General features: G+C 41.4%; 1 protein-coding gene across 1 annotated transcript in view; it reads right to left on the reverse strand.

The window, feature by feature from the left end:
* Window positions 1–10,394, reverse strand: part of LOC111668796 (uncharacterized) — a gene marked incomplete at its 5' end in the record, with an annotated part of 22,880 nt that extends 12,486 nt beyond the window's left edge. The window contains 32 exons of the mRNA XM_023424932.2: window positions 405–458; window positions 541–594; window positions 710–763; window positions 1,065–1,163; window positions 1,319–1,372; window positions 1,773–1,871; window positions 1,997–2,050; window positions 2,164–2,271; window positions 2,396–2,449; window positions 2,602–2,700; window positions 3,034–3,078; window positions 3,201–3,299; window positions 3,472–3,525; window positions 3,831–3,875; window positions 3,970–4,023; window positions 4,116–4,160; window positions 4,390–4,443; window positions 4,544–4,597; window positions 4,795–4,848; window positions 4,938–4,991; window positions 5,101–5,154; window positions 5,250–5,294; window positions 5,390–5,464; window positions 5,578–5,670; window positions 6,336–6,389; window positions 6,911–6,943; window positions 7,050–7,082; window positions 7,175–7,191; window positions 7,457–7,681; window positions 7,760–7,978; window positions 9,204–9,416; window positions 10,106–10,394. Of these exons, the coding sequence (XP_023280700.2) occupies window positions 405–458; window positions 541–594; window positions 710–763; window positions 1,065–1,163; window positions 1,319–1,372; window positions 1,773–1,871; window positions 1,997–2,050; window positions 2,164–2,271; window positions 2,396–2,449; window positions 2,602–2,700; window positions 3,034–3,078; window positions 3,201–3,299; window positions 3,472–3,525; window positions 3,831–3,875; window positions 3,970–4,023; window positions 4,116–4,160; window positions 4,390–4,443; window positions 4,544–4,597; window positions 4,795–4,848; window positions 4,938–4,991; window positions 5,101–5,154; window positions 5,250–5,294; window positions 5,390–5,464; window positions 5,578–5,670; window positions 6,336–6,389; window positions 6,911–6,943; window positions 7,050–7,082; window positions 7,175–7,191; window positions 7,457–7,681; window positions 7,760–7,978; window positions 9,204–9,416; window positions 10,106–10,394 (2,637 nt within the window). The remainder of the gene's footprint in view (window positions 1–404; window positions 459–540; window positions 595–709; window positions 764–1,064; window positions 1,164–1,318; window positions 1,373–1,772; window positions 1,872–1,996; window positions 2,051–2,163; window positions 2,272–2,395; window positions 2,450–2,601; window positions 2,701–3,033; window positions 3,079–3,200; window positions 3,300–3,471; window positions 3,526–3,830; window positions 3,876–3,969; window positions 4,024–4,115; window positions 4,161–4,389; window positions 4,444–4,543; window positions 4,598–4,794; window positions 4,849–4,937; window positions 4,992–5,100; window positions 5,155–5,249; window positions 5,295–5,389; window positions 5,465–5,577; window positions 5,671–6,335; window positions 6,390–6,910; window positions 6,944–7,049; window positions 7,083–7,174; window positions 7,192–7,456; window positions 7,682–7,759; window positions 7,979–9,203; window positions 9,417–10,105) is intronic.
* Between the last annotated feature and the right edge of the window lie 2,633 nt (window positions 10,395–13,027).

The following is a 13,027-nucleotide window of genomic DNA, read 5'->3' on the forward strand; positions in this document are numbered from 1 at the left end:
CCCGCTCTTATGTCAGCGCGGATAGCATCCATGCTAGCTCGCATGGCGTCCATCATAGCATGCACATTAGCTTCACCTGTGTCGACGTCTCCTGTCGCCATTTCCTCGTTTTCCTCACTATTTGGGCTCGTTATGGTCTTAGCGTTTCTTAATTGGTATTTCCCCATAAGAATTTCACAGATATGGTCACATTAATTACTCTAAAGCAGGGGAAATGTTGGACCGTTCTGGGAGCTCTCGAACTACACCACCGACCAGATCGCCGCCATACCCGGAAGTCGTTTCTCATTAGTTTCACTGTATGCAGTGTAAACTCATATATTTCAGAAATAAATGAAAAAAAACACCAGACTCCAGTGCTAATTTCAAAATGTATAATTTTATAATGACAAGATGCAGTTTACCTGGAAACCATGCAGTCCTTGTGGTCCCTGCTCTCCTCTTTTTCCTGCAAGACCCTGGAAAAAAGCAAATTGAGTATAATTCAAACATATTGTTGTTAAATCAGTGATGATTTTCTCAACCAAGGCGGATGCTTACAGCTGGGCCAGCTGGTCCAGCAGCGCCCTCCTCTCCGTCCTTTCCATGCAGTCCCTAGAAAACAGTCGAAGTGCAGCATTTATCAGTATATTTGTGCTTTGGTGAAGAGAATTGAGCCTTAGTAAGAGGTGTAATATATTAATATATTCATATTCATAGTCATAGTTACCCTTTGACCTGGAGGTCCAGAACTTCCAGCCTCTCCAATCTTTCCAGCATCACCCTAAAAAACAACAGGAACAGAACAACAGAAGTCATCACCTGTTGTGTTACAATGTAGCTTATACATTACTGTCATTCTGTGGCTCTGTTTTTACATGTATTTACATGCATTCATTTGGGAGATGTTTTTGTCCAAAGCATAGTGCTTGGCTGTTAAGTTACTTCCAGAAACGTCACTTGACACCACACAGGACAACAGGCACAACAGGCAATGGTAGCCTTCTATTTGGTCATCAAATGTTCCAAACAATGCATAAAAACAATGTTTGTCGGGTGGTCTCAAACACAACATTCATACTGACAGCAAAGCCTTTTGGTCCTGGCAGGCCCATCTGTCCAGCTGGGCCTCTGTTTCCAGTAGAACCAGCTGGGCCTGGTTTGCCATCTTCTCCTGCTGAGCCCTGGAAAGACAAAAGAAAATTAAATTCATGCCATCATGCACCAAATACATCACATACCATACTCTAGGCTTGGGGAAAGAATTAATCCTTATTTGGTTGTTTTGGTTAAGTGGTGACATGTTTGACGAGTAGTGGAAATAAAAGGTTTTGCATACCATTGGTCCTTGTTTTCCCTCTGCTCCCTGAGCACCGATAAGTCCAGTCAGACCCTGTGAAATGAGACAAAAAAAGGGAGGCACAGTTACAGAACAGCCTTAGATACCTGTCTCCTCTCCTCAACAGTAATATTCTATTGTGTTCTACTGTTGTTTTCAAACTGTTGAAGGACTTAACAGACACACTTATAGCGATAACTTGAAAAGCAGCGTTTTAATGCAAATGTAACCACGCCTCCAGCAGTGATGTCACACTATACGGACACACCCTGGAGTTAACTTCTCCATCACTACGGCAAGGCGTAAAGTTAAACCCTTCAAGGTGGGTAAATACAAGATTGTCTGTTGGTGTGTTAAAATGCGTTTAACAAATAAACTCTATACAATGCTGCAATCAGGTTTGAATTACTTCAAAGTAATAAATGACAACATTAGATATTTATGTATGTTTTACCCGAGCTCCTGTTAAACCTGGCTCTCCACTGCGTCCCAGATCTCCAGGTAAACCTTTGGTGCCAGTTGACCCTGGCCCTCCTCTTTCACCCTGGGCTCCCTGTTTGGCCAAACATCAAATATTCAAAATCACAGAAACTCATAGTTATGGTCAAGAATAATCGTGATTAACAACAAATAGTCACATTATGCTGTTATATGTATTTTGGTGTGAAGTCAACTCACCTTCTGGCCTGGTAAACCGTCTGCACCAGGGAAACCTCGATTTCCTGGAGCTCCCTACGACAAATTAAGGATGCTTCTTCAAAATCAGACCGGAGATCATAAAACTTCCTCTGTGCTTAAAGGACCATGAAAATAGTTTTTGAGGATGAAGTAAAAAGTTGGCTCACTGTCTCTCCTGTAGGTCCTGGAGGCCCAATGGATCCGGCATCACCTCGTGGTCCACGCTTCCCATCCTCTCCCATCGGGCCTAATGGACCCTGAGCACCATGGTCACCCTAACATCACAGAGAAATCAATAACCAGTGAATCAGTCAAACAGTCTCCAAACAAACCAGTCAAACAGTTTGTCAATAGGCCAATCAACATCTTTGTGTCAAGATGGTTTTATTTTTCTCATACTCTTTCTCCCTTATGTCCAGCTTCTCCTTTGAATCCAGGCACTCCAACCTCGCCCTGCAAAACAATGTGGAGGTCAAAACATTAAAACTCCCACTGCATCAGATTTATTTATTCTTTTATTTAAAAACAGGGAGGTGGAAGTTGAGAAAAAGAATTCTGCTACAGGACTAGTGAGTTATAGAAAACTAGAGGAAATGAGCTCATACCAACTGGCCCTTTGGTCCTGGTACTCCTGTTGTTCCCTGGGGACCAGGGGGACCAGGGGGTCCCAGCAAACCTGCTGGACCTTGAACACCTGCCAGACCCTGGGAAGGAGGAAGAGCAGCCAACGATTTAATATAAAAATATCCAGAGGACAACTGAAGCTGCTGCATCACATGTTCTCGGGCAGTCAACCAAAATCAATGAGAAGAATAAAATCTGTGATTTGGCAAAAGTATTCCTCCATTTTTCAGAGCAGTGAAAGCCAACGTTGTTATGTAGAATTAAAAATCTTGGATGAATCACAAAGTGAGGCTGTGGAGGAGAAAAATGTCTCAGTACCATTGACTAAAAGGCCACAGATCTGCAGGCAAAGATATGGCGGAAGTTGGTTCTAATAATCTTTTATTATACATATTTCATGCAGTTGCACTTACTGCCTGTCCACGGGCACCTGGAGTTCCATCAGTTCCTGCTGCACCCTGTTATAAAACAAGATATTAACTAATGATCAATAATGATGTTAAATGTTCTTACATTCCAAGATTTTAAAGAAAAACCTACAAAAAACTTGGACAGAATGATGAATTAGATTGTAACACACCTGCTGTCCCATAGGTCCAGGTGGTCCTACGTGTCCGGCATCCCCCCTGGATCCCTGCTGTCCTGGGCTTCCTCTCACCCCTGTGGGTCCGGCTTCACCCTGCACCAGAGGACACGTTTGAGGACAACATTCCTGATCGACTTTCAAGGTCTTTTGCTGAATTCACAACGTCAAATTTGGCCTGGTTTTTCTGTCATAAGTCATGCAACAGGCTCATGTTGTGGGATGAAATGAACTACTGAATATGACACCAGATCATAAACAAACTCACCTTCATTCCTGGGCCGCCTGGAAATCCTGGCACACCGGTGATTCCCAGTGGACCCTGTAATTGAAGAAAATTTCACATAATATAATAATATAATAAAACAAATATTCAGTCTCTTTGGCTTTCAGCTCAGAGCTCCGTTTCACTCTCTTATTATTTCATGCTCAGTTAAGGTCAAAGGCCCTGCAGGATTTTCATTAGGATGCTGAAATACCTGCAGAATAAAAACACCTTGTATATGATGCTACAGCGGTTTAGTTACAGGTTATATTTGTTTCAGTCTCATGATTTCTTGATCCAGTAGAGGAGCGTTACATGAGTGTCTGATTCGACACATTTAAACAGCAGATATGAGTCCTTACCAGAGGACCTGGTTTGCCGACATGGCCGGGTGTTCCACGTTTTCCCTGAAATAGGAAGAGAGAGAAAATGTCTAAATCCTGCAGCATCATTTTACAGTTTTGTACTCTCTCTCTCAAATGAATGATTTTATCTTCTTACCACAGGCCCAGTTGGGCCGGCTCTGCCTCTTTCTCCCTGCATGCCCGTTGGTCCCTGAAACAGAGGACTGGCTCAGTATCTGTGTGGCTCACATGTGACTCTGTGTCAGATACTGTGTTGATCTTTTTAATGTGTGTGTTGCCTACCAGTGGACCGGGAGCACCCATAGCACCAGGAGTACCAGATGAACCCTGCAAAACACAACGACACAGAAACAATTCAGGTTTGAAATGTGCAGTTTTGTAAAGACGTCCACCGTTAAACACTTTCAAAGTTAGTTATAATATATCATTATGGTTCTATAGCACTGTATGAGTTAAAGATTCCTTTATCAGTTTTTATTTCTAGTGGAGTTTTAACCATCCTAATATATTAATAAGAAGCATTTGAGAAGCTCCTGATGAGGTGACACATTCATACCTTATTTCCAAGGGCTCCAGACTCTCCTCTCGACCCGAGAAGACCAGAATGTCCCTGTAGAGAGAGAGATTTAAATTCACAGAAACAGGTAAGTGCTCGATTTTACTGAGGAAATAAAAGTGAGGAAGTGTAACTTTAACTACATGCAACTCACCTTTTGACCTTTCATTCCTGGAAGACCTGGGAGTCCGGGGAATCCTCTTGAACCCTACAGAAAACAACCAATCAAATCATCTATGAAGTCCCATCTTTCACCGTTCCAACTAAACAACTAAATTAATATAGATCATATTTGATGTACTTATGATAGATTTTACATTATATGGACAATGTCAAGGCTTGATTGTGTCACTAGGTTATGATTAATAGTTAATAATTCAAAGATTTGGTGTGACGACTAGTTACCCCAGATCCTGGAAATCCTGGCTCTCCTGTAGCACCTGCAGATCCAGCTTCTCCCTGAATGGAAAAAAGAGAAATAGTTGTTCTTAATAAATAATTACTTGTAACACTAAAAGTTCATGGGAATGTGTGGACGTTTGACTCACATCAGGTCCAGCTTTTCCTGGTGGCCCATCTGGTCCCCGATGACCCGGCTCACCCTGCAGACAAACGCAAAGAACTCGTTACAGCTGACACAACTTTTCAATCACGGGTGAATTTAAATGAAACTTTGTGAGAATCAACTGAATGTGTAAAATGTGTTCCTACCATCAGTCCTTGATCTCCAGTCTCTCCTGGAATTCCCTGACCACCGCTTGGACCCTAAAGAAGAGATGGAGGAGATATACGACTCCGTCAAGGAATAACTAATACTTACAATCATTTAAAATGTTCAGATGTTTATTGCCAAAACTTACTGGTGATCCAGGTGATCCTGGAGGTCCTCGTGGTCCTGCTTCACCCTGAAATAGCAACATTTTATTCACTGTACAAATATAGATCTTGACATTGTATAAATGTATAAAAAACATTTCCGATACAACTGTGCAGCACTCACCCTTGATCCTGACACCATCCCAGCCCAACCGGACTTCTCACTGAAGCCTGAGGCCATCTGTGACACTAGGTTTCCCTTTTGGGAAGAGATTTATTCAAAATAAATGTTCAAAACTATCATAGAGGAATGGCTGTAAAATGTATGTATTCCCCCTCCACTGCAAGGTAACTGACACCGACAAAACTCACCCCTGGGGCAGATCCATGGCCTGGGGCTCCTGCCTCTCCTGGATTTCCTGGCACACCGGGCTCTCCGTCAAATCCTGCAGGCCCTGGGAATCCCTGCAGGTTGTGTGGGAACACAAATGAGAGAGGACACATTGTTGGCCATGCAAACAGTAATAAATAGATGGTTCATTTCTCTATCAATCAATTAATCAATTAATAATTTAGATGATTAGTGCAGGAAATTTCCCTCATTGTTAATGAGGCATGGAGAAAACACTGCAGCTGCTTGTGTGTTAGCTAATGTAATGATAGCATATTTGTTTGTTGACAATTATTTGTTCTTCTTCTCCTTCTTCTTCTTCTTCTTCTTCTTCTTCTTCTTTTTCTTCTTCCTCGTTTAACAGCATCCAGCATCTTTGGTAACACTTGTTTGTGCCAATAAATTTTGAAAGAGGAAAGTCCAACTCGGTCACGTGGCACTGGGTTGACCAATGGTGGAAATCTGTCACTTTGTCACTCAAGGACATTCACGTTTGCAGGGAAAGCCTCACTGTTACTGAGCTGTGTCAGGTCAGTGTGCTAAATTGAGGATATAGCATGGAAAACTCTAGAGTATATGCACTTATCGGTCGGACTGAAACAGCAGTACATAATATATAATAAAATATATTTTAATCGATAAATTATAAATTGTATGAACCCTACTCTAACACTATATTCTGTACAGTTGATTAGTGACTGGAAAAGTCAGTACACAAACATCTCTGATTCAGACTTACCTTCCTGCCTTTAAAGCCTCTAGGTCCAGTGTTACCCTGAGCTCCTGGGGGACCCTGGACCATAAAGAAAAATAGAATTCATAAGTGCATACAATGATATGATATGATAAATATGTTGTGATCACATCTAATTCAAGATAAACTAATGTGATAATGAATTAAGCCCATTAACCTTTACATATGAATTATAAAGCCTTGATGAAAAGAAGGACAAAAAAACTAAATAAATATCCTCCAGTCTTCTATGCCAACTCAGCAAGTCGGCAGAGATACTGTAGATCTGCCTGCGCTGTCTCAACAAATGTGTGTGTGCTTCAACTACACATATTCATCACACAGGGCCAACATGATGAGTACAGGGTGTTTCCCAATGATAAACACTTAGAAAAAAGTCAGTTATGACATTTGGTGCCCCCTAGTGTCAAAATTAGTGCATTGTGGCCATTCTAAAAAGCCTGCTGGCATCTAATTCACTTCTTAAAATCTACATATTATACATTATCCATCCAATAATACACATTGGCACATGTAAATACAAAAACAATAGCAAGAGTAAAAGCAGTAGAAAAACCCACCGAGGGTCCTCGAGGTCCAGGGAGCCCCACAACCTGAGAGGAAAAAAACTAAAAGTGTTAAGATGACAAGTAAATGACAAATATCAACCAAAAAATTATAAGTTGCAATCAAAAAATAAACACTGCTGAGTTTACTTACATATGGGATATCACCTGGTTCACCTTTCTGTCCCTGTAAAGGAAACATATTTTGTTTTGATTAAAAGAACAATAGTTTTCACATTTGTTTGAAATGAATCCACGTCAAAATGATTCATGACTTACCTTGAAGCCCATCATTTCTTGAGGAAAATAGAAAGAAGAGAGTTAATTCGATTATATTCTCTCCTAAAACTTTTCTACAGCTCTCAGCTACTGCATTCATCATTTCAGATACAAACAGCTGTTGAACTTGTGACTTTGCTGACTTGCAGCAGTGATATACAAGTGTACTTCAAGGCGTGTCATGTACAATGTGACATCACTGTGGCAAGACCATAATGATTAATTAATGGCCAGTGCATGGATGTGGATGGACAGTGGGGTAACAGAGTAAATGCGTCTCACCGATCATCCTGCTGGCGCTGGCGAAGTTGTCACACACAGGGCAGCACTCTCCCTCAGGTGTGACGACCTTCTCGCAGTTTGACAGAATTTCGCACTGCACCTCATCGCAGATGGTGACACCGTTGTCACAGACACAGACGCGACAAGGCTCTGGTTTCCAGATGTCGTTGTGACCGTAGACCTCCCCGTCGACTGTGCAGCTTTCCTTCGTATTCTCGTCTGCGGCTGTAACACACAACAGGTGGGGCGTTTTAAAAGCGGCACAGTCTAAGCCCTCTGCAAAGTGACTGACTTAACTTTTACCTGCTGTGGGGTCGGCGCTGGGAGCTGATGTTGAAGCTGGAGTCAAGCACACGGGGCAGCACTCGCCATCAGGGGTCACAGTTTTCTGGCAGTCACCGAGGTCCTCGCAGACCACGTCCTCACACACAGCGGTCCCCTTATCACACACACAGATCCGACATGGCTCCGGGTTCCACATGTCATTGTTAGCGTAGACCTTCCCATTTTCTGAGCACGTATCTTTGCGAAACAGAAATTAAATTAGTATCTGACCATGTTAACTTAAATCCAACAGTCAAAATTGGAAGAACTTAAAGGAAAAGTTCAACATTTTGCAAGATAAATATGAAGCCGTCACATGGGCTGATTAGCTTAGCTTAGCTTAGCTTAGCATAAAGACTGGAAACCGGGACACAGCTAGCCTGGCTCTATCTACCAACACCAAATAAAGGACTAACTAACTAAACCTCATTAATTAACATGCTGTTTAATCTGTATGTGTAAAACTGTGAAAACCGGTGGGAAGTCTTTCTGCTAAACTAAGCTAAGCTAACTGGTTGCTGAGGGTCGCTTCATATACTGTGTGGTATTACTTGCGTGTCAAACTTTTCCTTTAAATGCTAAATCTTAAATGTTAATGGTATATTCTAACATGCTTTACTTCCTGTTTATTAAAGCTCTTATGTGTAGATTTTTGCAATTTTAGCATCCTGCAAATGATTCTGATAGCAGAAGCTTTTGTTTTTAGAACAATGGGACAATCCTGGTGCAGCAATCTCAGTGTTTAGACAGGTGTATTAGCATTCAGCTGCCAAAGTCACAAATTTTTAAATCCTACACATAGGGGCTTTAAACAGTGCACCTTCTTTAGAGGAAGAAACTGTTTAATTTAAATATTTTAAGCCTTAATTGGTGTGGAAAAGGAAGCAACTCACAATAAGTGCAAACACCATTAAAAGTGGCAATAACAATAATCAAATGTGCATGTAAAGTGCAACAAATAATATGATACAGGACATGGAGAAGGTGGTACAATTTCCCAGAGGAATACACATTATTTGATAAATAAGTCACTTGCTCAACTTCATTTGTGTGGCAGTAAAACTGATAGCAGCTCCAACAGTGTCCATTGTTGTCCATTTTTATCAATACAATATATTGAAATGACTGTCAGTAGCCTACTCTGTGCTAATCTCCTGATGAAATGGCTACCAATGATTTTGCTGCACAAACGTTCATTGAGAAGTGAGCTTATTTGCCAAAAAGTCAATGTATTGCTTTTGCAAACTTAGAATACAGTCAAAGGGAAATTCAGAGCACAAAGATATAGATTAAAAAACAACACTTTGTGTGCACAGGATGGAGCCTGAAGAGGAGGACTTCAAGCTCACCAGCAGCAGCAATAACTGAAATGCAGCCACAGAAAATCTGCAGGTTACAAACAGCCTCGGGACATTCGGTTTACCAGTCTGAGTATCAGTGTTCGGCCGCTGCGCTGCGACCAAGCACACGGGGCAACACTCGCCCTCTGGGATCTCTGTGGTCTCGCAGTCACCTACATCCTCACACACAACGTCCTCACAAACCACCGTCCCCATATCACACATACAGACTCGACACGGGTCTGGGTACCATATCTGATAGTTGGCGTAGACTTTGCCGTCTTCTGTGCAGGAATCTTTATGAGAGAGAACAGCAGCTGACATCAGGGTCGTTCTTCGACAGCTGATACTTTGAAGTGTCTGATAATGGTCTTAAAAAAGACAGGATTACAACAAGTGTGTAGCAAGTGTGCTGCATTTCCAAGCTACAGTACAGAACATTAGACACACTAGCAGCCTGCCGCTATCGGCCTGTCTACATTTCAGTCTAGACCACTCAGAAACTTTTGAATGGACTGCCATGAAATGTGGTTCACACATTCATGGTTCCCAAAAGACGTATCCTGTTGACTTTTGTGATGCTCTGACTTTTTCATTAGCATGCCATCACAGATGTTCGCCCTTCAGTCTTGTTTCCTGAGGCTGTTCTCCCAAAAGCCTCAGAAAAGTCTCTCCCTCACATCTAAAATGAGGCACTGCCCATCATTTAACCCAGTTTAGTGATGCACGTCAATTTGCAGATGAGCCTGTCGCGGATTAGTGAAATTTCACGTGGTCTGCTAATGCTAGATCTTATTTCTAAGAGCATTTGTGAGGAACACATGGTGTTAACTGAGTGAAATAATCACTATGTAGCTCGTGGTGTCTTTGGGGAGTCTGACAGCCCTTGTTAATGATGACTGTTCAATCCCATAGTGATGCATTTATAGGGATGGGTGTGATTTGCATTCCCAAATGCAAATAACATGAGACGAATTTTTATTACCAGTTTTATTCTCCACGCGAGGAGGAGGTGGTGCGTCTGTGGAGCAGACGGGGCAACACTCGCCCTCAGGGGCCTCGGTTGTCTGGCAGTCCCCTAGCTCTTCACACACCACTTCCTCACACAGCGACGTCCCCGTGTCGCACAGACAGATTCGACACGGCTCTGGGCTCCATATCTGATTGTTGGAGTAGGTTTTGCCATTTTCCGTGCAGGTATCTTCATTAAAACAGAACAGCAGCCACGTCAGTGTCGTGGGTGATTCCCCTCTCAATAATGATGAGGCATCATTATGGGGTTTTCAATCATAAGGCCTACAGGGGATTTCACAAGTGCAGTAATGCAATATCTCTCAGCTATAGATACAAGCTGAAGATAGGATACTGTATTTTCAAAGGGGAGACTGACTTGAACATAACAATGCTGTTTTCAGAGCAAATCACAGATAATAACAGAAAATGTCCCAGAATAAGGTCACGATTACTTTGACCTTTAAAGTTTTGCATCCTCTCCTCTTTTTTCACTAGAATATATAAAAAGTTTGGACAGAGCAGCTGAGCTTTTTTTTTTTTTTAGCTCATAAACAGTCTAAACCTGCACCAGCACAGCTGATCCAGACTTTTCACCAAAAAAAAAAAATGAGCAAAAATGATGCAAAGAAAACTGTTTTCCTCAGCTTTCAGTGTAGAGCCTGTGGTGTGCAAAAGGTTTGGGGGTTGAAGTTGAGTTAGGTGGAGCTAAACGTCTTGCGTATTAAAAACAGAATCATCAATAACACAGACTTATACATTTCTATAAAAGGAGTGAGGCAGATTTTAATCAAGCACAGTCTGTACACACCTGAGGAGAGTCCTGAGAAGATTAGCTAATTAGCCCAAATTGAAAACACCTGTGTTTGCAGCATGTACGCCACCTGCTAAGCACCGAACAGCACACAGACAAAGTATTAAACCGTTGCTTCATGTGATGGGAATAAATCATTAGATGTGTTGCTACAGGTGCAATAAAAGTTTTATATTTATTGTATTGTATAATGACATTGAATTTAAGGGTAAAATCCTGAAAAACAAATTTAAATCATAAACTAACATTAATACCACAAGGACCACTGAATGCAGCACAGTGTATTTTCCACCTTTGGCCAGTAGGCTGCACCCATTACTCAGTAATACGTACAGTAAATATCAGCAGGTACGAGGCTAAAATCAATCAAATACTCTGTGTATATGTATATGCAGTAAACCAGATATCAATCAGCTGATTATTGGCAGCTGTATTAAGATCTTTTACCTGAGAAAATGAACATAAGCATCAAAAGTTAAAATGCTCTGGCCCCTGTTAGTGTTGCACTATATTTGTATATAATATTGGATCATTATTAGTGACGTTTTCATCTGGAAGTAGCATTTTAATGGTGTAGTTGGTCGAGATGGAGCAACCTGTTCACAGTAAATGTAATGGAGTAAAAAGCAGAATATTTCCCTTTGAATTGTGGAGGAATAAAAGTATAAAGTAGCTTAAAATGAAAAGAATAACCACCTTCAAACTATAAAAGTGATAAGTGTTGTGTAAACAGAGCGACTGTCGACCTCACTGTAGTTACAGTTAACACGGTCCACATTAAATGCCTCGTTTCTTTGACATGAAGAGAAAGATTGAAATTAAAAAGCCATAAATCACACTGAACGCCGTTAAACTCAGACGTGTTAAATCGAGGCTCGTGATTTAAAGGGGAATTCTGTGGATTTTAAACGTCAGAGTTAATTAGTTTTATAATGTCTTCTGTGCGTCTGGAGGGTAAAAGTAATCCTAGTCCTCCGGGGCTCGGAGCCAACATTTATACTGGAGAAACTATGTTAAACTGTGGGTGTGGAGCTTTAAAGACAAAGGCAGAGCAGGGTCCATGAAAAGATGCTACACTGTTGCATTGTGGGAAGTGTAGTGTCCAGCTATTTTTAGAGTTTAATCCATATTAGAGTCAAAAAGTCACTGGCATAACTATTACATATAATACTGTTGTTTTGTGTGTTTGTAACATTTCAGGTGTTAAATTAGAATAAAAAATATTTGACGTAAATTTCCCTCAGGGGACAAACGACGGGATACATGTGTCACTGAGACACTTCCAGGCAAATTGCCACTGACCTACACTTGAGCAAGGCACTACAATCATGCAGCCAGGCAGTGACTAGACTGCGGTTGAACTCCATAGCTCCTGGCTGTAAATAAATGTGTCTGTGTGCAAGTATGCTATTATCTATGCACCATCTCGGCTCCAACTCTAAACATAAAACAAGATGACACCTATAGTTTTCATGTTAGCAGAAACCTAAATTATACTTTTGATAAACTGAGAGATAAATCACCCAGCAGTGAGAGAACGATTTCACCTGGTTTCAAAAATGTTAACTTTTTAATGACTTTTCTACAGAAAAGACATTTCTCAATAATTGTGGCCTGTCTTATTCTATTTTGTATCAAATTTCTTTGAAAGAAAAGTGCAAAACTAAAAGAAAGAGGGAGGAAAAAGCAAAAATGGCCACCTGCTACAGGCTTTGTGAGCATTTTTAATCCAGGCAGTTTAGTGACGTCCCTAAGTACTAATTATGTGGTGGAGCCTCTCCCCGCGAGAGAGGCTGGTGTTCCGAAACGGGAGTTATTTCAGGGGAAACCACAGCGGCTGTATTATACGTTGGGCTTGGGTAGAACTTGTGGCTTGACTTTATTTGGGAGAGCACTGGGGTGCCACACCCGGAGAAAAAAACTCCTGCTGCGAAACCTGCTTCACCCTGAGGAGCAGCTCGCAGGCTGCAGCATGTATGAAACAGATAGAATTCAACAAGCTGAAGGGTCTTTAGGCTGCAGGGCTTTATTGGTTTTCTCTCCCTCTGCAACAGACCTTTTTAACCTTTTACTCTTATTTTT

Source organism: Seriola lalandi, unplaced genomic scaffold (genome assembly GCF_002814215.2).
Source record: "Seriola lalandi dorsalis isolate HSWRI2012SDOR001 ecotype SW California unplaced genomic scaffold, Sedor1 jcf7180002054761, whole genome shotgun sequence".
In the NCBI taxonomy this organism is placed as follows: domain Eukaryota; kingdom Metazoa; phylum Chordata; class Actinopteri; order Carangiformes; family Carangidae; genus Seriola; species Seriola lalandi.